Below are 21,282 nucleotides of genomic sequence, written 5' to 3' on the forward strand. Positions count from 1 at the left end.
TAGAGAAGTGGGGAAGATGGAAAAGTCCAGAGATCAGAAATCAAACCTCCGGAGGCAGCGTCAAAGACTAACATCTACCCTCTGTGTTGTGCTTACTCCACTCACTGGACTATGTAGTTGAATTTTCATTTTTTGTAAAAAAAAAGAAAAAAGAAAATTCAACTACATAGTCTAGTGGGGACCTCTACAGAGTCGTGGATGGTGAGCAGGAACCATCTCCTGTAGCAGTCAGTCTTGCAATCAGTCTGATGGAGCCTCTGTCTGAAGGCCGCTGCTGCATAACAGTGTCATGACTGCAGTAGCATGCTAAAAGCTCAGCTTCTGGGCAGCAGAGACAATATAGCTCGAGGCCTGTTAAAAATAAAAATGGATCACATATAAAGTTCAAAAATTAATTGGGAGGAAAAAAACGTAGATTAATTACACAATTTCTTTCAAGTTTGTTTTGGGTTTCGTTAACTAGCGATTTTGTAATCTTCAGGCAACTTCCTATTATTTTCTGTTCAATAGAAGCGTTTTATTTAATGTTCCTGCTGACAGATCATGACAGACAGGCTCTACTGGCCAATGACAGACAATTTTCAGCAATTCAATCAGGGCGCTACTCCAAATCAGCCAATGAGCTTTGAGAGGAGGCGGGGCGTAGGTGCAGCGCTGCTTGCTGCCGGGGAAACGGGCTGAGGGTTCTTTTGCCGGTGGACTAGAAACTCCCGCCATTTCGACAGGGAATTAACCTCTTGTTTGATTGGGGATACTTTCTTGTGACACTTGCGAATATTGTTTATTGATAAAACAAAACCTCGACAGCACAGCTCATCAGCAAAAAAGATCAGGTCTACTTTAAAAATACTTTATTAGGACTGTGAAACTGCAGCCGAATTGAGCTCTGGCTGTTGCCGCGAGTTTGATTTCGGTGTGGCTCTCATCCTTTCGTGTTCACCTGGAGGAACTAAAAGTTTACCAACTAACCCGTCGGAGCAAAGCTTTAACATATTTTACTTCCCGGAATTCTGGTTAAAACCAGCGTGTCTCCGCAGCTGCAGAAGCGGAGAATGTTGCGATGAGGCCATCGGTGAGAAGCGCACTGTTATTGTTTTGCAACGAGATAGCGATCCAGACTGCTAGCTGATTAACTAGCTTCGGCACGCTCAGAGCCGGGGCCTGCCGGCTGTAACGCGAGACGTGCTATCCCTCGGTACATATATTACCGACGCTTGGATACATGCTAAGAACTATCACGGAAGTAAGGTTGTGCTAGTTTGTTGCCAGAAAGTCACGTTTAACCTCTGGCACTCGTGCCATCTTTGGATCTGCCATGGCACCGCTTCTGGGCCGGAAACCGTACCCGCTGGCTAAGCCGCTAGCTGAGCCACCAGGCCCGGGAGAAGAGGTCTACATCATCGAGCATACCAAGGAGGCCTTCAGGAACAAAGAGTATCCTTTAACATCATGCTTTGAATCGGTCTACCAAGCCAATCGCTACGTTAGTGGTCTGTCTTTTATTTGTCTGGTTAGCAGTTAGACGCTTCCATCATTTTTATTCACACACCTGTTAAGGTGGTTAAGGAATTTGACATTACTTGTCATTTCTGTCCCTTAATGTCTCAATTACATGTACAGTTTAGACTGGATGACAAGCTTCCTAGCTAACCATGTCACATCTCTAACTGGTACATTGCAGCTATTCGTTAGCCTTTGAAAGAGGTTAGAATTAAATATGGAACTAAAGTTAGCTTTATTGGACGTAAAATGCGGACGAGTATCTTTCACTTTCAGCTTTCACGGCTAAGCTGACAGCTAGCGATGCTAGGAGGGCTAGTTAGCGCACTGCTAACGCTAAGCATCCCATTATGTCACAATGCTGCTGGCCTTGCCTCCACGGAGCAAAGCGGTAGCTCTGTTGGCAGGGGCTAGCTGGTCCTGTTAGCACACAACAACCTTATAGCATATCTGTTGAAGGACAACAGGGTGCTGAAACAAATTATCTCAAGGTTTTACTCGGTATTTGGATTATAATTGTGCCTTTGTAGCCTCTTGTTTAGGAGCTGTTGGTCTCAAACAAGCGACAGTAGTCATTAGCTGGCAGGCAAGTTGTGCAGCTAGCTGTCAGCACGTAGATGGGAGTAAAAGTAGCCAGGTGCTCCTTTGACTCCCTGCTTCGTTGTTTTGGTACAGTATTTTAATGAGTGACACGGCTGTCATGTTGTAAAACTGAACAGATGACTTCTTACTTTGGTCACTGTCAGATTTTAGAGGACCAACTATAAACAAGACCATTGTCAAGAGACTTGTTAGTTATATTTTCTTCCATCTTCCTTAAATTAAGTCAAATAAATTGCTTCACAGTGCCTGCTGATATTTGATGCCATTCATGCTCGTTGTGAGAGGGGGAACACATCAGTGAATAGTAGGAAATCAATTTTCTGTTTTTGACTCTTGACCTGCTGATCACTGCTTGGAGCCAATTAAGGACAAATGGTCGATTTGGCCCTTTTGGTAATTGATTGGTGCATCTCCAGAAATATTCAAATAATTTCAAAGGCCACATTCAATAAAGTACATGTTCAGGGCGAACCCCACCTCTTCTCAAATTAAAGGAAAGGAAAGGACACCAGCTTCTTTGGAATCCTGCAAAGATGAGCGGATGTAGACAAATGATGGATGAATTATGAGCAAGTAAATAATCTGACGGTGAAATAATTCAAGAATATTTTGCCTTATAAAGTTATTTTAATTTCTGTTTGGGTCAGTCAGCTTATGGCGTGAATACGATTGCTGATCAAACCATAAAAACTCTGAGCGACCTCCTGCTGGTCATGTAGTTTATTGCAGTTATGTAAGCATATTTTCTTACAACAGACCATAAGCAGGTCAAAAAACATTAGTTTAGATCATCCATTGGTACAGTGCAAGTAAGGCGTCTCTGTTTAATAGTAGTATAAGCTGTCTCTTGACAGAAGACTCATGTAAATTACAGAAAAAGTTGGGAATGAATCACCATACGTCGTACCTTCTTTCGCTTAATAAAGACTTATTTTGTTAATGTATAATAAGAAGACATTGATGTGTTCATATTGTTTACAAAAAAATGTAAATGCTTTACAACTTTTCCTATCCACAGCCTATGACTCGCAACCCTTTGAGTTGACCCCCGCATCATAATTAATATTGATAGATCAGCATCTGGCTTTAATCACTTCACATTTAGATATCGCACCATCCTTGACAAACTGTATAGAGAGTATGAGGCACGCCTGCAGAGGTATGATGAACGCATCTGGACATGCAAGAGCACAGGAAGCCTCCAGCTTACTCACAAAGAGGCCTGGGAGGAGGAACAAGAAGTCACTGAGCTGTAAGTGCGAGAGGCTTTAATCTAATCTCCGCTGGCTGCCGTAGCTGGTTTGTGATGATAGAACGGGGAAGGGGGGAGTTTTTCATCTGTAGATTTATTTCGTCACATCTGGAGCAAACTTTAAACCCACCAATGATCCGATTTCTATAAATAATTGCAAACAGTTTAGATGGACTCTGTTGTTCATGTGAAAGCTGAATCGGATCATCTGGAACTGCAGTCTGGCAGCGAAGTTCATATGGTTTTTACTGCTTTGTCACGGCTCGGTAGACGATGAGCTCCACCTCTCATTGTGTTAATATAATGTCTGAATTTGTCATCCTTCAATGCGTAATGGTCTGATGACGGTTCCTTTAGCCACGTCTTCCCAACGACATGACCTCGGGAAGACTTAATAGTACAGAGCAGATAAAGAGGTGCTCAGATCACTCAGGGTCATAAGCTGTATTTAAACTCTAATTATATCCCCAGATTGTTTACTCCCCACTGTTGCTTTTTTCAGCATCCCCACAAACCTTCAAAGACTTTCAAGAACTTGTGAACCACATATTGATAATAAAGATATTTTAATTGATAATAATGGTAATATTGTTAACATAAATTGTGTAATTTTAGTATGACACTAACCATGTTTTTTTTAAAATTTATTTATTTATTTTTAGGCTTCAGGAGGAGTACCCTCTGTGGTTTGAGAAGCCAGTCCTTGAGATGGTCCACCACAACACGGTGTCCTTAGACAAACTGGTGGAGATGGCCTGGGTGGAAATCCTCACCAAGTATGCTGTTGGTGAAGAGTGTGACTTCCTGGTTTGTTTTGTTTTTTTATTTACTTGTTTTATTGCACCGTTTTTATCCCAGATGAATAATTGGTAGCCATTTAAAAGGGCGGTATTATGTATTTTCCAGGCGCATACAGCACAGCCAAGTAAACGTTGCCTTCAGTTGTTTTAAAAATGCTACATGTCAATGTCAAATCTATTTGAAAAGCACATTGAAAAACACAGCACTTGACCAAAGTGCTTCACAATTACAGCAACCGTTATATCTTTTAAATCAAACGTGACTTAAAAACAATGAGCAATTTAACGCCTTGAAATTGGGCTTCTGTCTCTTTAAGAAGCTCCTGCTCTTTCCGGCACCCCGCCTTCTGCACGTCACGACAATGCTCCTCATTATGCAGTTTACATAATTTACATTATATTCGGAGCATTGGGCTGAGAAGTCGTTTCTGTAGGAAGTTCAGAAGACTCACAGTTCCACCAGGTGTTTGCTAATGGCTGCTGCCACTAGTCTGAGGAGCCAGACTAGTGCCACAGGATATTCAAGTATTTCATAAAACGTGCATGAAAGGATCATGCAGGTTTATTTTTCTTGATGAGGGAATAACATTATAACACAATGTAAAGCTCAAAACGTCAATTCTACATAATACCGCCTCTTTAAAAAAAGCTTCTGTGAAATATAATAAAGTTTTGTTGTATTTAAGTTCATTAGATCGGCAGTAAGCTTCCAACAATCATTTCATGAAATGCTCCTGTTCTGATGTAGTTTCACTCTTTTTCTTTTTTCTTTGCTGCTAATTCTAGGTGGGAAAAGACCAAAGTTTGCGAGTGAAAGTGATCAAGATTCATCCCTTGGAGACCCCAGAGGGGGAGTCGGGTGAGAAGAAGCTCGAAGGTGCCTGTGACTCCCCGTCCAGCGACAAGGAGAACGCAAGCCAGGAGAACCAGAGGAAGGAGCCTCCGTCTCGAGAGGAGGAGAACAGAAGGGAGAGTCTGAGTACGTCGTCGACCCTCAAGAGCGTTTTAAAGCCTCTTCCTGCTTGCTAACATACTGTCGGTGCGTGCCCATAGGTGACAGAGCGCGGCGTTCTCCGAGGAAAGCTACCACCGCCATGAAGGAAGAGAAGAAGAGATGGGTCATGCCCAAATTCCTTCCTCATAAGTATGACGTGAAGCTCATCAATGAGGATAAGGTGAGTACCTCGTTAGTGATAATTGCGTGCTTGTGCTGTGCTGTTTTTAATGGGTTTTCTCTGATTTAGTCGCTACTGAAACCGACCCTGCTCTCTCATCTTCCTCTTCTAATAATAGGTGATCAGCGATGTCCCAGCAGACAGTCTCTATAGAACAGAGCGGCCTCCAACCAAGGAGATCATGCGCTACTTCATCAGACACTACGCCCTGAGGCTGGGCAAAGGAGAAAGTGCCCCCTGGGTGGTCGAAGATGACCTGGTGAAAAAATACAACCTGCCCAGTAAATTCAGCGACTTCCTCCTTGATCCGCAAAAGGTAATGGACATATACCATTTCAGTTTCTGGGATTAACCACAAACTGAAATGTGTTTTTCTTGAGATTTTACGTGAAAGGCCTACACAAAGTACCGTATTGACAGGAAGTGGAAGGAAATGTATAACCTCAGTGTAGATCCAGTGAAGGTTTGTTTGAGAACATTAGTAAACAAAAGGCATCCAAAAGACCCAGTGAACACAGCAAATATGAGGGATGGAGCCGTGGTGAAGTTTAAAACTGTTGACGATCTCTTTTCACTTCACAAGACCGAGCCACTTTGTGCTGAACGACCACATGGAATCCTCCACAAATTAATTCAACAATTGTAGAAGGAAAAAGAAGTTCAAGATACTGTTCTTCAATATTGAGCAATAGTTGCTTTCCCTGTGTGCTCACTCCTTTTCTTTGTCGACAGTTCTTGGCAGGAAACCCGTCCACGAAGCGTAAAAGCTTGACTTCTCCCGAAGGCAAACCTAGCAAGAAGGTGAAAACCGGTGACACTCCTGGAGAGGATTCAGGGAATGAGAAGGGAGAGAAGAAGAAGAAAAAGAAGAAGGAAGGGTTGCCTCTTAGTCCCACCATATGGGGTCACATGCAGGTTAGTTGACGGGTTTCCACTTTATAAAGTATGAAGGTCCTCAAGGGAAGGGAATAGTTCAATGCACACCAGCAACAGGAGCAGATTTATTTTTTATTTTTTTGACATGCAGTAATGTTTGCACTACTGAAAAAAAAACATAAATGGAAACAGCAAATCTTGACTCCTGCAGCTGTTCCTCTTCTGTGCTGCTGTGGTAGTTCTTCTTCTACTGTTGTATTGTAGCACCGTTAGCCACCTGCAGGCATAAATGAATAACTGCACATGATGAAAATTAATAGATGTGCTCTGATGCTTCCAGTGTGTGTGAAAAGCGTTGATTGTATAAAAGTGTTTCTTAATTACTTTTTTCATCTCTGTTAGGACTCTGCAGTAAATCAGTTTTATTAATTAATTATATTTTTGGTATTTGAACTGGGTTTCTGTGATTTTTTTTATTTTTATTTTTATAGCTTCTATTTGTTTGCACTTTGAGTTTAAGCCATGTTGCACACGCCTAAGCTCTGTTTTTAAACAATAAGTACATTTTTTTTCTTACTATTATTTATTTCAGAAGGTGAAAATGAACGGTTCCCCTCTCAAGGTGAAGAACTCTGGAACTCCTAAGAAGGGAGACGGAAAAGGCTCTGCTCCCTCCACTCCAAAGTCTGGCAAGAAGACCGGGGACAAAAAAGATGGAAAGAAAAGCGGAAAGGGTGGCGATAAGAAACTCGACGTTCTAAAATCCTCCAAAAAAGACGGAAAAACTGGCGATAAGACACCAAAAATGAAGCAGATGACTCTGCTGCAGCTGGCTAAGGGAACCGCCGCAGGGAGCCCGAAGAAGCGAGCTCGCAGCTCCAGCCTGGGCACGCCCAAGCTTGGGAAACCGCTGCACCCCATGGCGCTGCACCTCGTCCGCTACTACAAGGAGCACAAGGGAAAAGAGGACAAGAAGACGTCCCTCTCTTCCCTCATAACCAAAGCTGCCAAGACGTTGTCCGCCGACGACCGCGGGCGTCTGCCGGACGAGCTGAAGGAGCTGGTGCAGAAGCGCTGGGAGCTGCTGGAGCAGAAGAAGAGATGGGCGGCCATGAGTGAAGAAGAGAAGAACGAGGAGATGAAGAGGAGGCGCGCCGAACTCAAAGAGAAGCTGAGGGAGAAGGCCAAGGAGAAGCGCAAGCAGGAGATGTTGGTCCGCCAGGAGCAGTCGCGCAGATACGAGGACCAGGAGATCGAAGGCGGCAAAGCGCTGCCGACGTTCAAGCTGGTGGACATGCCCGAAGGCCTGCCCAACACGCTGTTCGGCAGCGTTGCCATGGTGGTGGACTTCCTCCACTGCTATGCCGGGCTGCTGATGCCCGAGGACCAGTATCCGATCACGGCGGTGGCGCTGATGGAGGCGCTGGCCGGGGAGCGCTCCGGCTTCCACTACCTGAACCGCGTGCTGGTGGTGCTGCTGCAGACGCTGCTGCAGGACGAGCTGGCCGAGGGCTACAGCGAGCTGGACATGTCCCTGTCGGAGATCCCGCTCACCATGCACTCGGCGTCGGAGCTGACGCGCCTGTGCCTGCGGCCGTGCGACGCGCATGACGAGAGCGCCCAGGGCTCGGAGGACTCGGGCGCTGTCGGCGGCTACGACGACGTGGTGAGCAGCGAGTTCCTGGAGAAGCTGGAGACGGTGGAGGTGTTCGAGCTGAGCCCGGAGGAGAAGGTGGACCTGCTGGTGGCGCTGTGCCACCGCATCCTCATGACCTACTCGGTGGAGGACCACGTGGACGCCATGCAGCAGCGCTCGGCCGAGCTGTGGAAGGAGCGCCTGGCCATGCTGAAGGAGGTCAACGACCGCAAGAAGGCAGAGAAGAAGATGAAGAAGGAGATGGAGAGCAAAGGTGGGGTCGGTGTCCAGGTCGTGTCGCGGGGGGTCATCTGGCGCGTTAAGATATTTACAGGGTTTTTTTTTTTTACTTTTTCTTGGTTCAAAGGCGAGAAGAAGAAGGATGGGCCAGCTAAAAAGGAGAGCAAGAAGGAAGTGAAGGTGGAGCCGGAGCCGGAACCCGAGGACCTGATCAGCCTGGTGAAGAGCCGGCGGCTGATGGCCATGCAGGCCAAGAAGGAGAAGGAGGAGCTGGACCGGCAGAACAAAGGTAAACCTGGCAGCTGGTCACTCATTTGGCTTCTGGCCATGTTTGACCAAGCGTCTGTGGTGTACTGGTGTGGAGTGGCTGTTTCTAAAACTCAGATCTCTGTATCGGTATCGAAAGTGAGAAGAAGTGGATCGGTGCATCCCTGTGCTAAATGTTGTGATGAAATGCGTTGTTCGGTGCAGAGGCCTTTCAAGCCTCTCCGTCTTCACTCTGAACGACTGACTGACGGTTTCTGTGTTGGCTCGGCAGAGCGGATGGAGAAGGAGGCCGAGGAGGAGCGGCTGCGGAAGCAGAAGGCTGCGGCGGAGCGCGCCTTCCAGGACGGCATAACCAAAGCCAGACTGGTGATGCGCCGGGCGCCGCTCGGCACCGACAGAAACCACAACAGGTTGCCGCTCCGTCTTGCGTGCTGACCTCGTCTGGCCTCATGCCGCGGCGGCTGAGGGCCTTCTGATAGATGAATGAGTCCCAACTGTGTCGTTTTGTTTTGTTTTTTAATTTTAATTTTTTTTGTGTGTGTGTGAAGATACTGGCTTTTCTCCGACGTGGTTCCCGGGCTGTATGTCGAGAAGGGCTGGGTACACGACGGCATCGACTACAGCTTCACTCCTCCACCCGAGGAGAAAGCGGCCGAGCCAGAGATGGAGGAAGAGGAGGAGGAAGGCAGTGAGGCGGCTTCAGTTCCCGACTCGCAACCCGATTCACAAGGGAGAGGTACGATCAGATCCGGGACTAGGCCGGCTTGTTCACACGTGCGCTTGTGTGTTTCCTGTACACCAGGTGTGTGTGTTTTGAATCGCAGAAGCTGAAAAAGACGATGCAAGCGTCGACGGCGCCGCAAGTGAAGGAGTCCAGCAGGGGGCAGCACCGGATGTCTGCATTGAAACAACGATTCCCAAACAGGGACAGAATCTTTGGTGGGTATCTATATTGGCTGTCCGTCTCTCCCCCCAACGCTGCTCCGATTTTTAGTTCTCATTTCATCTTAATTTAAATTTAACTTCTTCGTGATCCGACTTTCTGGCTTTTTTCTTCCAGGTTCGTCATCGACAGCCCGGCTGAGCTGGAGGAGCTGGTGGAAAGTCTTCATCCTCAGGGAGTTCGAGAGAGCGAGCTGAAGCTAAAGATCCAAAGCAGGTGAACGGGCTCCTATAATTGGACATAATTACTTTAACACACACACACACACACAGAGCTGTGCAGCCTTATGACTTTACCAGCTTAGTGTGTGACCTGCTGCAGCAATAAGACAAAAATGTCTAACTTATTTTAAACCTTAAAACCAAGCCTGCTTCTACAGGAAGCAGAGCAAACAAACTGGCTTTTATGAACAATGTGACAATAAGGCTGCTGTAGATAATTTAAGTAAATACAAAACTGTAAATGTTCAGGTACCAGGACATCCTACACTCCATCTATTTGAGTCGTAAATCCAAACTGGGACTCAGGAGCTGCGACGGCTACGCCGAGCTGCTCAAGTACATGCGCAGCGACATCCAGGAGATAGCCTCCAGGCTACAAAAGGGAGGACTGGGCTACCTGGACGACAACGTAGACATAGAAGAGCAGGCGAGTCACTTCTTCGCTTAAAGAAACGTCCCACAGTGGACCGTCTCTCCATCGCCTAACTGTATTTATGCTCTCCCTCTGACGGTTTCAGCTGAAAGACACGGAGAGCTTGAAGGACTTTGGCGAGTGCATCATCACGCTGCAGGCCTGCGTCATCAAGAAGTTCCTGCAGGGCTTCATGGCTCCCAAACAGAAGAAGAAGAAGAAACAAGCAGGGGAAGAAAGCAGCAAGGCCGAGGACGTGGACGAGGAGAAGAAACTAGCAGAGGAGGCCAGGGTGAGACCGCCACACAGCAGGACGGGAGTTGTCATTTTTCCGTTGTCTCACGAACGTATCCGCACCTTGAACTTTTCCACATTTTGTCATGGCGTGACGTTAAGTCAAAGTAGCAAAAATAATTGTGAAGTGGAAGGGAAAGGATTCTTGTTTTTATTTTAACCTTTCTCCAATTGGAGTGTCGCTTATGCTTGTATTTGGCCTAATTTATTCTGAAACACCTAAAAATTGTACTGCAAGCAGAGCATGTTGTGGAGATGTTTCTTTCGTCGGGGCTGCGTTTTCATTTGTGAAACTTACGGACGCGTGCGCATCTTCCATTTCTAAGTTTTAAATACTTTTGGACTTTGCTGTTGTAATGAAATATTAAATGTGTTTTTTTTTTATTTTTTTGCAAGGCTCTTAAGACTGGAACGATTTTTGAAATAATCGTCGGCTAATTTAGTGATTAATCATTAACAGAGGAGCACGCAGACACAGAGTATTTGCTGAAGAAACAATCAGCAGTAATTAAGCCAAAATTGTTCAAAAATATATTTACAGTAAACATTAAAGCATTTGTCTGTAAACATGTTCGACCCAGAACTCGCTAAGTGGCAGTTTCAGCAAAAGGCAATAAAATGTTTACTTTCGTCTTCATAAAGGAATTGAATTGTTTCATTTGCATCTTTTGAATTTGTTTCTATTATCGTATAAAAACGTCACTCTGTTTATGCGATTAATCGTTGCGGTAATCAATTACTAAAAAGAATCGTTAGTCGCTGCATTAGAGTCGCCGTAAGCCACCAGGTTGATCATTTAAAAAAAAAAAAAAACTGTGTTCATCTCCTCCTGTCAGGTAGCCACAGCGGTAGAGAAGTGGAAGTCGGCCATCAGGGAGGCGCTGACCTTCTCCCGGATGCACGTTCTGCTGGGAATGTTGGACGCCTGCATAAAGTGGGACATGTCTGCCGAGAACGCTCGCTGCAAAGTCTGTCGCAGGAAAGGTAAGGGAGGCTCACTACTTCTTTTTGATTCTTATTATTATTAAACACAGTCTGATTTTTTTTTTGTATGCAGATGTTTTTGTTTCCTGTTTATTTTCTGAGCTAGCTAGACTCACTTCAGAAACATTGACCCTGACAGAACTGGAGCAGCAGTAGCAGCAGCGGCTTTTCCCTCGTTGCTGTAGAACAGCGGCGTCGCGATGAACTACCTGTTGCCTCTTTCGAGTTTTCACAGATGGTTTATCTGAATGCTGCAGTGGTCTCGTCCCTGTCCAGAGCTCAGGAAGGACATGCCTCTAAGGCTGATGGAGTGTAGGACCAGACCCAGACAGGGAGGCAGCAGAAAGCTCAGAGCAGAGCAGGGTAGATGTGTCAGGCAGGTCTACGTCGAGAGCCGGCAGCTCCGCACGCCCTCAGGTGACCCTGTAATGATCTGCTTACCCGCACAGCACTGGCAACACTCACAGCAGTTTGATTTAGACCGAGCAGAAAAAGAAAGAAGTGAAGGAATGCTCTTTAAATAACAGGGGGGTGGGGGGGAAGAAACTATCTACTTCCCTTTTTTTAATTTATTTCTTTTTTTTTACCTTCGGATCCAGGTGATGATGAGAAGCTCATCCTGTGTGACGAGTGCAACAAGGCCTTCCATCTGTTCTGCCTGCGACCGGCTCTGTACCGCATCCCCGCTGGGGAGTGGCTGTGTCCGGCCTGCCAGCCCACCGTGGCCAGGAGGGGCTCCCGCTCAAGGTGGGGGGGGGCGGAACCAGCCGAGTTACCTGAAGCTGCAGAGACCTGCGTGTTTCGGCTGTTTGTCTTTCTGCACAAAGGATGAATTTTTAACTCTCTGGTCGCAGGAATTATAAACAAGACACCGACGAAGAGGAGAGCGAGGAGGAGTCTGATGAAGAGTGCTCGGAAGACGACGATGAGGATGAGGAAGAGAATGACTACAAAGCCATGGGGCACAGCTGTGAGTATCTGAGAGACGTTTATCCCAAACTCTTATTTAAACCGTCTACGTCTGATGAAGGAAGGCTTCGCTGTGTCACCGTGGAAACGGATCAAAACTCAAAATTGCAGCATACAGTGAATTTTCTCAGGGTTCCGAAAGTGTGGAAAACTATAAGACATTCCTGGTGCGGGAAGGTTTGGAAAAAGACGAAAATTCTCGTATTTCTAGACTTGACTCATTCGTAGGACTGCAACTAACAATTATTTTTCAGTAATTGATTATTCTATCGATTACTCTAACGACTAATCGGATAAATATCTGCACACTCTGCAGATGCAAATAAACAATTCAATTTTTTTAAAATGAGGAAAGATTTTATTCCTTAAAATGCAACAACTTGGCGTTACTTTACTGTGCCACCTGAGAAGGTCTGGGCAGTGCAAATTTACAGACTTTTTTCATCTTAAATGCAAAATGTATGTATTTCTCGTACCATTTAGGATTAATTACTGCTCTGAATGTGGCTTCTTTTTTTCCCCCCAGCAAATTGCCTCAATTTTTTTCCTCTATGCTCTAGTTAATTTATTACTAAATTAGTTGATATCAATAATCGATTCCTCACGGTTAATAGGATTAATAGTTTCCGCCCTACTAATTTGTTGTGCAGAGCTTCCCTACATTATTTCATCTTTTATTTTCCCATTCCTCCAGTCGTCCCTCTTTCCTTAAATCTTAATCTTTGAAAACAGTCAAAAAGAGCAGGAAATCTGAAAATGAGCCGAAAGAAATCTAGGATGTGGACGTGAATTATTGATATAAAAACTAAGACCAACGGGGAAAAGTGAAGTGCTCTACAGAAGCTGGCGTTGGAGAGAGTCGCTAACGTTTGTTAATGAGAAGAATGCCGACGGGGGGGAAATCCAGGCCTCGTCCTCGCTGCGTCTCTATTGTCTGAACTCTGCTTTGAAGCTTCCCGTGTCTCACTCTGACTTCACTCGGAGAATGTGGCGCGATGATCCCTCCGTCGGCTCCAGCCTGTGTGGCGTGGATAACCGCGAAGAACAGTTCCAGAGGAGATGTCTCTATTTGTCCCTTCAGCCTTTCAGCCTCAGCCTGGATCAGTGTCCACAATGTCCAGCTTTCATAAGCACGAGCGAAGCGCAAACACCCTGACCTGTTCTTTCCCTGCCCTCGTGTCGCTCCCGTTTACAGTGAGGCCGAGGAAGAAAAACAAGCAGTCTTCAGCACGACAGAAGATCTCCAAAAGTAAAGCCAAGAAGGCGTCCAGCAGGCAGAGCAGCAAGCAGAGAGCCGGGCCCAGCAGCCCCGCAGACATCGACGAACTGGTGAGAAATCACTTCTCGGCTTATGGGAGAGGAAAAGGGGGTGGGGGGAGTGGGATCAATGAGCGATGTTGGCTAATCATTGTGGTGGCGTTTCCCCAGGTGAGGCAGAGTACCCAGACGGGGGTCAGCAAGCAGGCGCTGGAGCTGGAGAGGTGTGAGGAGATCCTGAAGAAGCTGATGAAGTTCCGCTACAGCTGGCCCTTCAGGTGAGCCGGGACCAGGAACTCTTAAGAGATATAACCATATCTCAGCCACGATGTTGGCGCTGATCATCATCCAGTGCCTTGTTTAGGCATCGGAGCGACATGTTCCTTATACTTCAGATTGGCTTCATATGCACCGTTAATTTATTTATTTTTTGGACAGAGTAGTCGGTGATTTTGGAGGAGCTGCGGATTCGACACTTTTGAATGGCAAACGTTATCATTTTAATCTCCAAACTTCCTATTGATGCCATCACACATGAGAGCTTTTGCTCATCGATGAATTATTAATATCAGGCAAAGATAACCTGAGCAAATATGAAATACAGTTTTTTTATTTTTATGGTAACTTTAGGGGGGGAAAAAAAAAAGTTTCCTAAGTGAAAACATTTATGCGTGCTCTGTTGCCTTCCAGGGAGCCCGTTTCCCTGGATGAGGCCGAGGACTACCTTGACATCATCTCGGAGCCCATGGACTTCCAGACGATGCTGGGGAAGTTCGGCCAGGGCTCGTACCGACACGCCCAGGACTTCCTGGAGGACATGAAGCTGGTGTTCTCCAACGCGGAGGAGTACAACCAGCAGGGCAGCACGGTGCTCTCCTGCATGGGCAAGACGGAGCAGACGCTCACCGAGCTCATCCAGAAGCTGCTCCCCGGAACCAGCTACCTCCGCCGGCGCTCCCGCAAGCGCGTCAACCAAGCTCCTCCTTCATCTGAGGAGGAGGAAGAAGAAGAGGACGAGGAGGAGGAGGAGGAGGACGATGAAGGGGACTGCGAAGAGCAGGAAGAGGAGCCCAAGAAGAAGATGCAGAACGGCAAATCGAACCGGAAGACGGGCAGGAACATTCGGGGCCGGAAAGCGGAGAGCGAGAGCGAGGCGGACAGCGAGGATGAGGAGGAGGGGAGCAGGAGGAGGAGGAAGAGCAAGAGGACCTCCGGCGCCTCCGGCAGGAAGGATTACAGGGAGCTGGACAGCGACGGGGAGCAGGGCACGAGGAGAACTCGTCTGCGGGGGGGACGGGGCGACGCCAGCAGCGACGAGGAGCAGCCCAGCCATCAGCAGCGACATTCCAAGAGACTGAAACGCTCGTGAAGAAACCAGGGTGTCTTCTCCCCATCATCATCATCTCTGGACCACAGGCTCTTCTCTTCCTCCTCCACCTCCTCCTCCTCTCCCCACACAAAACCAGCAGGACTCAGATCTCAGAAGGACTGGTTTTTGGTTAACAAATTTATGTTCACATTTTGGAAAACAAAGAAAACTGATTTATATTTGTAACATTTTTGATATCGGTGATGTTTTTTGTTTTACTTTCTTTTTTGTTTTGTCCCAACCAAGAAAAATGAACCTTTTACAATAATTGGTTTTCCTCATGGCTCTGAGGATTTATATTTCAGTTCGCCGTCGACATCATCACACTATCCTGACGCTTTGTTGCCAGGCCATCTCTTTGCTGACCTTTTTTTTTTTTTTTTTTCTTTTGTCCTGGATGGGTAATTTTATAGCTGCCAAGATGTTTTACTTTCATTTCTGCAGATATACTCCTGGTCAGGAGTTTCAGCTGGGTTGAGCTTCAGATTGCAGATTATCTTCAGGAACTAGAGTGGCTCATAGAGCCTCTTGTCTGTAGTGCCCTGCCACTTTAAAACACCTCAGATGATCCTCCTGTTTGTACTCTTTTGTAAAAGTTATGGCACTGGGCGTACACAAAATTGTCTGCTTAATCATTACTATACAGTATTTAAAACCAGTGTCTTTTTTTTTTCCTTACATTTTTTGGTTTTATTGCTTTTGGGCACATTTTATTTGGTATTGTGAATGAAAACCTGTCCAATAAATGCACAAAAAAACACATCTCATCAGAAATGACAATTTTTACCTTTTTGTAACCAACAACTGATTCAGTTTAAAATTGACGCCATGTTCCAGAAAATGTCTCGGTGTGGTCACCAGGGGGCGCTCTGCCTCTCCGTTTAATCCTCCAATCGCTGCTGCAGAATTTACTGTTGGATTAAAAATATTTCCTTTGAACATATGTCTTCGTATTAGCAGCCAGTTGACACAGAAAGTCAATGTAAATCAGATTTTTTTTTTAAATTAATGCCCAATGTGTATATATTTATATATTTGTGTATACCGACAAGGCATTTTCCCCTCTTTTCCTGTCCGTACTATGAGATGTTGTGTTTTTCTAGTGCTGTTAACATCCAAACTTTCTTAGTCACAAGTTTTTGCCCAACCTGTTTCTGTTCAGTTTGGTTTTGGTCACCCAGTAAGCTGTTTTTAATAATAATAATAAAAAAAATCTCCTGAGATGTCAGTGAACAAACAAGAGGCGACTGGACCCTCTCTGAGGGAAATCTTCTCTGTAGATGCTTTCTTTATTCTTGGAGGACCTGCAAAAGGCTTTTACACTTAATTTTTTAAATATATATATATTTATAGTCTAAAGCTGGGTTGGTGCAGGCTGGAGGTTTCTCTTGTAAAGGATAAAGGCCAGAGACCATGGCTCTCCCTGATTTTATTTAGGCAGAGCTGAGGCCCGGTGTCAGGTCGGTCTGACAGAAATCACTGCCATCATGAGGTAATGGACTGGGGAGGAGAACGGGCCAGCCTTGATGGCTGAACTATGTCTTTACTTTTCAATAAAAGATTAAAACATTTGTCATTGTCTCTGGTGGTACATTTTTGCACTGCAGTTCACTTAATTAGGATCCAAATTTGATATTTTGACTATCTTCATTATGCATAAAAGAATGGAAATTAGGTTTGTGTAATAATAGTTTATGTAAGATACTAATGCATAGTATTTCAGTATTCCCGAGACCTTTTAACATTGAAAAAAAAAAAAAAATTTTCTATTGGATTTTATCTGAATCCAACACTTTGAACATCATCTTTTAATGCAATTGCAGCAACAAGTCTTTTCAAATATGTCTCTACCAGCTTAAAGCTTCTGCAGATGAGAACATTTTGTTCGTTCTTCTTTGTAAAACCGTTTTAGCTCCATCCAAGCTTAGCCTCTGGTTAAATGTCTCCACAGCGTGATGGAGCCACCACTATCTTTCTCAGTGGGTAAGTTGTGTTAAGGTTGATGAGTAATGCACGTTTTCCACCGTTTTCCAGTATGTTAGCCATACTAGCTAACATTTTACCTTAATGCTGCTTTCCAGTTACCTGGGAAATTGGAACAACCTTCTTGTTAAGAAGACGGAATTTCAACATGGCTATAATCGTCTGCAGTAGCTCTTACAAACATTTGAAGCTTTACTTTCTATAACTTAGCAAACACCGCTTTTAATTGCCTCAGTTTACAGTAGCTGGTGCTTCATATAACATTAATTTTAGACTCGTTTTTACACGTGTCTTGTAAAATAAACACGTAACTATTAATAGGAGGAGCGGCCATATTGAAATGCGAAATCCGCCTTACCAGTTGTAACTGGAGGCATTCGGAATTGCTCCCAGATTCCCAGTTGGAAATCTGACTTCGGAGGGCGTTCGAGTGGATTTTTCCGACTGGGAATTTGGAATTCGCCAGTTTGGAGTACAACTGGAACTCAGCGTAGCGCCATGGTTCTTAACTGGACTAGGGTGGAAGACTCCCTCGGGGTTGGAGGTCAGTCTTTGCCTCAAGCTGGGGAGTTTTGTTATCTTGGTCAAGCTGTATGTCATAATAACAAAATTTACTGGATGATAAATTGTCCCAGAAATCATTAAGATAGATGGTAATATTGTTGTTTTGAAACCAATTTTAAATATTGATGGTGACATTATTGTTTAACTTTGCTCTTTCAAAGACCAGTAAACTTTAATTTTGTAAAGAAAACTGGAACTGGAAGACATTTAAATATCCAAAGTAAAACACAACAATCAAGAACAATATATAAAACAGAAACCATAAATAACACTGTAAACAGAATTGACCTTCAAAAAATATTAAGTCATTAGAATGGAAATTATGGAGCTCGTTTTTTGATTAATCATGTGATTAATTTATTAAACCTGGTTCCTTGTTTTGAAGTTCTCAAATTACCGGTTTGTGTTCTAACCCTCATTCTATGGACCTGGGATCTGGATTATGACTGAGAAAATTAGATCCAGGATACAAGGAGGTAGAACCACTGATCCTCAACACCAAAATAATTCAGCTGGGGTTGTTCAGGAAACTGATCCTGATGCCTTTTGGGCTCCTCACTTCGCATTGAGGGAATGCCTCCGGACATGGGATGCTTTGAGATCGTCTCAAAGGAGCTGGAGATTGCCAATGAGGCGGGAGATTCTGGAGTTTCTCTCTTGGTCCTGGTGCCACCCAAAGCTAATGTGATCTTTTTGTGGTTGTAACGTGACAGAATATGGAAAAGATGAAGGCATATAAATATTTTTCCAAGATGCTGCACCTTCTTAGGTGGAGCCTTCCAGCTATGGTCTCACTGCGAAAGTCCAAGGGGGACCAGTTTGGAAAAATCTCACAGTGAGGTGGTGACAGCTTTTGAGTCGTCTGTAATTTGCAGACAGGTGCGGAGGATCAGAGTAAAGGTCAGACACGTGAGAAGTCGGTGAGCCTTTGATTAGTGGCAGAACAAGTAAGAATGCAGTCGTGTTCAGGACCCTGCAACTTGAAAGGCTGAAGTGACCTTTCAATACATTTCAATTGATGTCCAGAAGGAGTACTGATCCTCTTGAAGTATTTCCTGTACATGAGACAATCTAGGAGATAATCACACGATTCCTAGTTTGTCTTGATTAAAACACGCAACGTCGAGGACATTAAACATATTTTCTTTACACCAAACCCGCTTGAACTTGTCTTGAAGTGAGACAGGTCAAAACAGGAAGACGAAGTGACATTTTCTCCCACAGTGAGTTGAGGATGAGCTGATTAACATCCTGCCATCTTGCTGAACTTCTTTTCCACTCCGATCAGACGGCTCTTGGCAGAGCCGCTCCATCCATCACAGCAGCTCAGACTGAAATATTTCAACAGCTACTGTATGGACTGCTGAGAACATTACTGCCCCGCACCCCCTCTGAATAAAACTCTTCCTCTACCTCATCACTGGTGCCACGTGGTGCAGAGTCACTTATTCTAACTGGGAATACTGGCCAAAACCTTCACACGCGCTGGGGCTCTGAGATCAGAGACGGCCGCTCCAGGTGCTGTTGCTCTCGTACAAGCAAACGGCAGCGGATTGCGGGCTGATCTTTGAACCCAGAACAAGCTGCCAGAAACTGAGCGTGCCATGACTCCGTCCACTCACAGCAGCGAGGACGGTGGACCATCTGAGATGAGAAAATCACTCTGCAAATATTTACCCCTCGTCCTGTGCGGGTCAGGACGAGGGGCAAGCAGCGTTTCACTGTGATCCTGTCATAGAACAGCCGAGTCACTAACAAGTGGGTCATAGTGAATGAATTCATGAAATTCACCTGGTTGTGCTTAGGTTGTTTTTTTTGTTTTTTCTTTTCTTTCTGTACTTTTGTTTTCCAAATCTATTAAGAGTTTATATTAATCTGTAAGATTTTAGTTTGTTTTGCTTTAAATGGTTGATTGTGCATTTGAATAAGGAGGTTTCACCAGGTTTAGTCAGTACATTAGTGAGTTGTACACGTTTCTGCATAGTGCTGCAGTTGTTAGGACAAGAAGGTTCAGTTTGCATGTTCTTCATGTGAGTTTGTGGTGTCTTCCTCTGTGTTCCTGCTTCCTCCAACAGTCCTAAAGCATGCCTGCTACTTGGAGGTATGGAAATAACAGCTGGTAACTCTCCCACACGCAATCCCTGGTTTAGATCAACTGGTTACACTGGATTTAATTTAGGGATATCAGACTAAACTGATTTCTTGCCTTGTCTTTCCACCGTATGCTTGCAAAGTAAATGGTGACTAAAACAAATTCTAGAGAAACATAGTAAGTGTTGCATTTTTGTTTGCTTTGAGTCACTTTTACACCAAGCAGCTTTGATAAACTTTAAATCAGTGGAATTAGATTTTTCATTTGTGTTCTATGATGGTTTTAGTGTAAGACGGAGCGGCTTAAATAAACTGAACTTAAACAGCATGAATATTTAACACGACAGTGGATGTTTCCGCCCATCTGACTGTCAGATTGAGACCTAACTGAGTGTTAAGCAGCCACCACTGGTAGAAAACAAACAAACAAAAAGTATATATATATATTTTAATTTTAGGACTTCAAATAAGTCTTTAAGTCTGACTTTAAGTCCTACTTGCTGCATTTTTTGTCACATTTCCCACCAGTGCCGTCACACAAAGATGACTCTGCAGCTCAAACTCTCTTGGCAGCGCCGTCGCCTTTGCGGTGCATGAAGGGAGTTTTTCAGCTTGTGAGTGTGAAACTCCATTTATGTCGTATCATGGCACACTTCAGAATAAGCTCAGTCAAGAGTCTATCACGCTGGCAGCTGCAGGAATGCACGCACAGAAAATGAGGACAAGCGGAGGGGCGGTTGGAGGGGTGGTGGAGGTGGTGGGGGCACATCCTGACAAACTGCCAGAACAAAGACATACAAAGTAACAGATTCATTCATGGAGCTCAAACATCGAGGGGTGTATTTGGTCAAAGTTGAGAGTTGCCCCAATTTTTTTTTTTTTATTCATTTTTGTGCTTTAAGATCAAGTGCAACCAATTGTTAATGCATTATTCAGAAAACAGAGCCCTCTCCCCCTATTTTATCAACTGGCGCGTGTTCTTTCCCTCTGATGGTATAACCAAAGTAAGCGGGAACGTAGGAGTTCAGAGAATGATTCTCCTCCTGGGAGCACAGAGCTCTCATCCCAAAGGAAAAACCATTTCTCCTCTGAAATGGTTCGCATCTTCCTTCCAAAACAGGAAAACATTTACATATCACTCATTTATCCTCTCTGCATAACACAAGCGGAGCGCATCGGTGCCAAGATACACACGTCTGGCCTGCTCACAGCAGATAAATCAGGAAGGTAAACGCTTTTGCAGCTTTCCTCCTTATCAATAAATATTCGACTCTACATGACGGTGCAAATCTGAGACGTGTTACAGGCAATTTAGGGGAAAGAGCGGAGAGAATAACCTCAGACTCACGTGGAGAGTCCTTTGAACTCAGGGATCCTGATGTGGCAGTAGCAACAATCGGATGAGCGCACTGCGGGGAAGATGAAAGGCAGTCAAGCTTGTAGATGTAATAAGTGGGCCGAGGCCTTTCATGATTCATGCCGAGGCTTCGTTTTACTTCTCAGTCGGGCCAGTGATATCAAATGTTGAGCAGACTTGTGTTTACCTCTATACAAAGCACTGCCTTTTTTATGTTCTTCTGCTCTATATAGGACATTACACGATTAAAAAAAGAAAAAAAAATGTTCTGATGCTTTGCATCAACTGAATATGTCACAGGATGTGTTAAAAATTCATCACAGAGCGTATGATTATTTATTTATTTTTCATGCAATTCTTTGCAAAAGTATTCGTGCTCCTTGAACTTTTTTACAAAGTGAAACTTCATTTTGCTTTATCGGGAGATAGAACTGTAAAGCAACACGATGCAGTTCCCAATGGTGAAATGGACGAAGCTTAAAGGGGCAG

The 21,282-nt window shown here is 44.8% G+C and overlaps 1 protein-coding gene across 2 annotated transcripts; it reads left to right on the plus strand.

Annotated features, from left to right (window-relative positions):
* Positions 1 to 668: 668 nt before the first annotated feature.
* On the plus strand, positions 669 to 16,000 carry baz1b (bromodomain adjacent to zinc finger domain, 1B). 2 transcript variants are annotated; one of them, XM_016677421.1, is made up of 22 exons: positions 669 to 1,434; positions 3,239 to 3,355; positions 4,018 to 4,162; positions 4,942 to 5,134; positions 5,209 to 5,330; positions 5,449 to 5,646; positions 6,063 to 6,245; positions 6,799 to 8,116; positions 8,210 to 8,371; positions 8,621 to 8,759; positions 8,898 to 9,085; positions 9,174 to 9,288; positions 9,410 to 9,508; positions 9,763 to 9,940; positions 10,032 to 10,217; positions 11,056 to 11,203; positions 11,480 to 11,620; positions 11,803 to 11,950; positions 12,058 to 12,173; positions 13,368 to 13,501; positions 13,601 to 13,707; positions 14,120 to 16,000. In XM_016677421.1, the coding sequence occupies exons 1-22, from the start codon at positions 1,316 to 1,318 to the stop codon at positions 14,796 to 14,798; spliced, it is 4,935 nt and encodes a 1,644-aa protein (XP_016532907.1). In that variant the 5' UTR covers positions 669 to 1,315; the 3' UTR covers positions 14,799 to 16,000. The 2 variants fall into 2 exon arrangements, with proteins under 2 accessions (XP_016532907.1, XP_007564224.1); XM_007564162.2 differs by lacking the exon at positions 11,480 to 11,620 and having other exon boundaries at positions 670 to 1,434.
* Positions 16,001 to 21,282: the final 5,282 nt, after the last annotated feature.

Source organism: Poecilia formosa, unplaced genomic scaffold, assembly GCF_000485575.1.
Source record: "Poecilia formosa unplaced genomic scaffold, Poecilia_formosa-5.1.2 Scaffold155, whole genome shotgun sequence".
Lineage (NCBI taxonomy): Eukaryota > Metazoa > Chordata > Actinopteri > Cyprinodontiformes > Poeciliidae > Poecilia > Poecilia formosa.

Coding starts and splice junctions, on each gene's coding strand:
- baz1b (XM_016677421.1), top strand. CDS start 1,316: ATGGCACCGCTTCTGGGCCGGAAACCGTACCCGCTGGCTAAGCCGCTA. Junction 5,135..5,208: donor GAACAGAAGGGAGAGTCTGA/GTACGTCGTCGA, acceptor GCGTGCCCATAG/GTGACAGAGCGCGGCGTTCT. Junction 11,951..12,057: donor AGGAGGGGCTCCCGCTCAAG/GTGGGGGGGGGC, acceptor CTCTGGTCGCAG/GAATTATAAACAAGACACCG.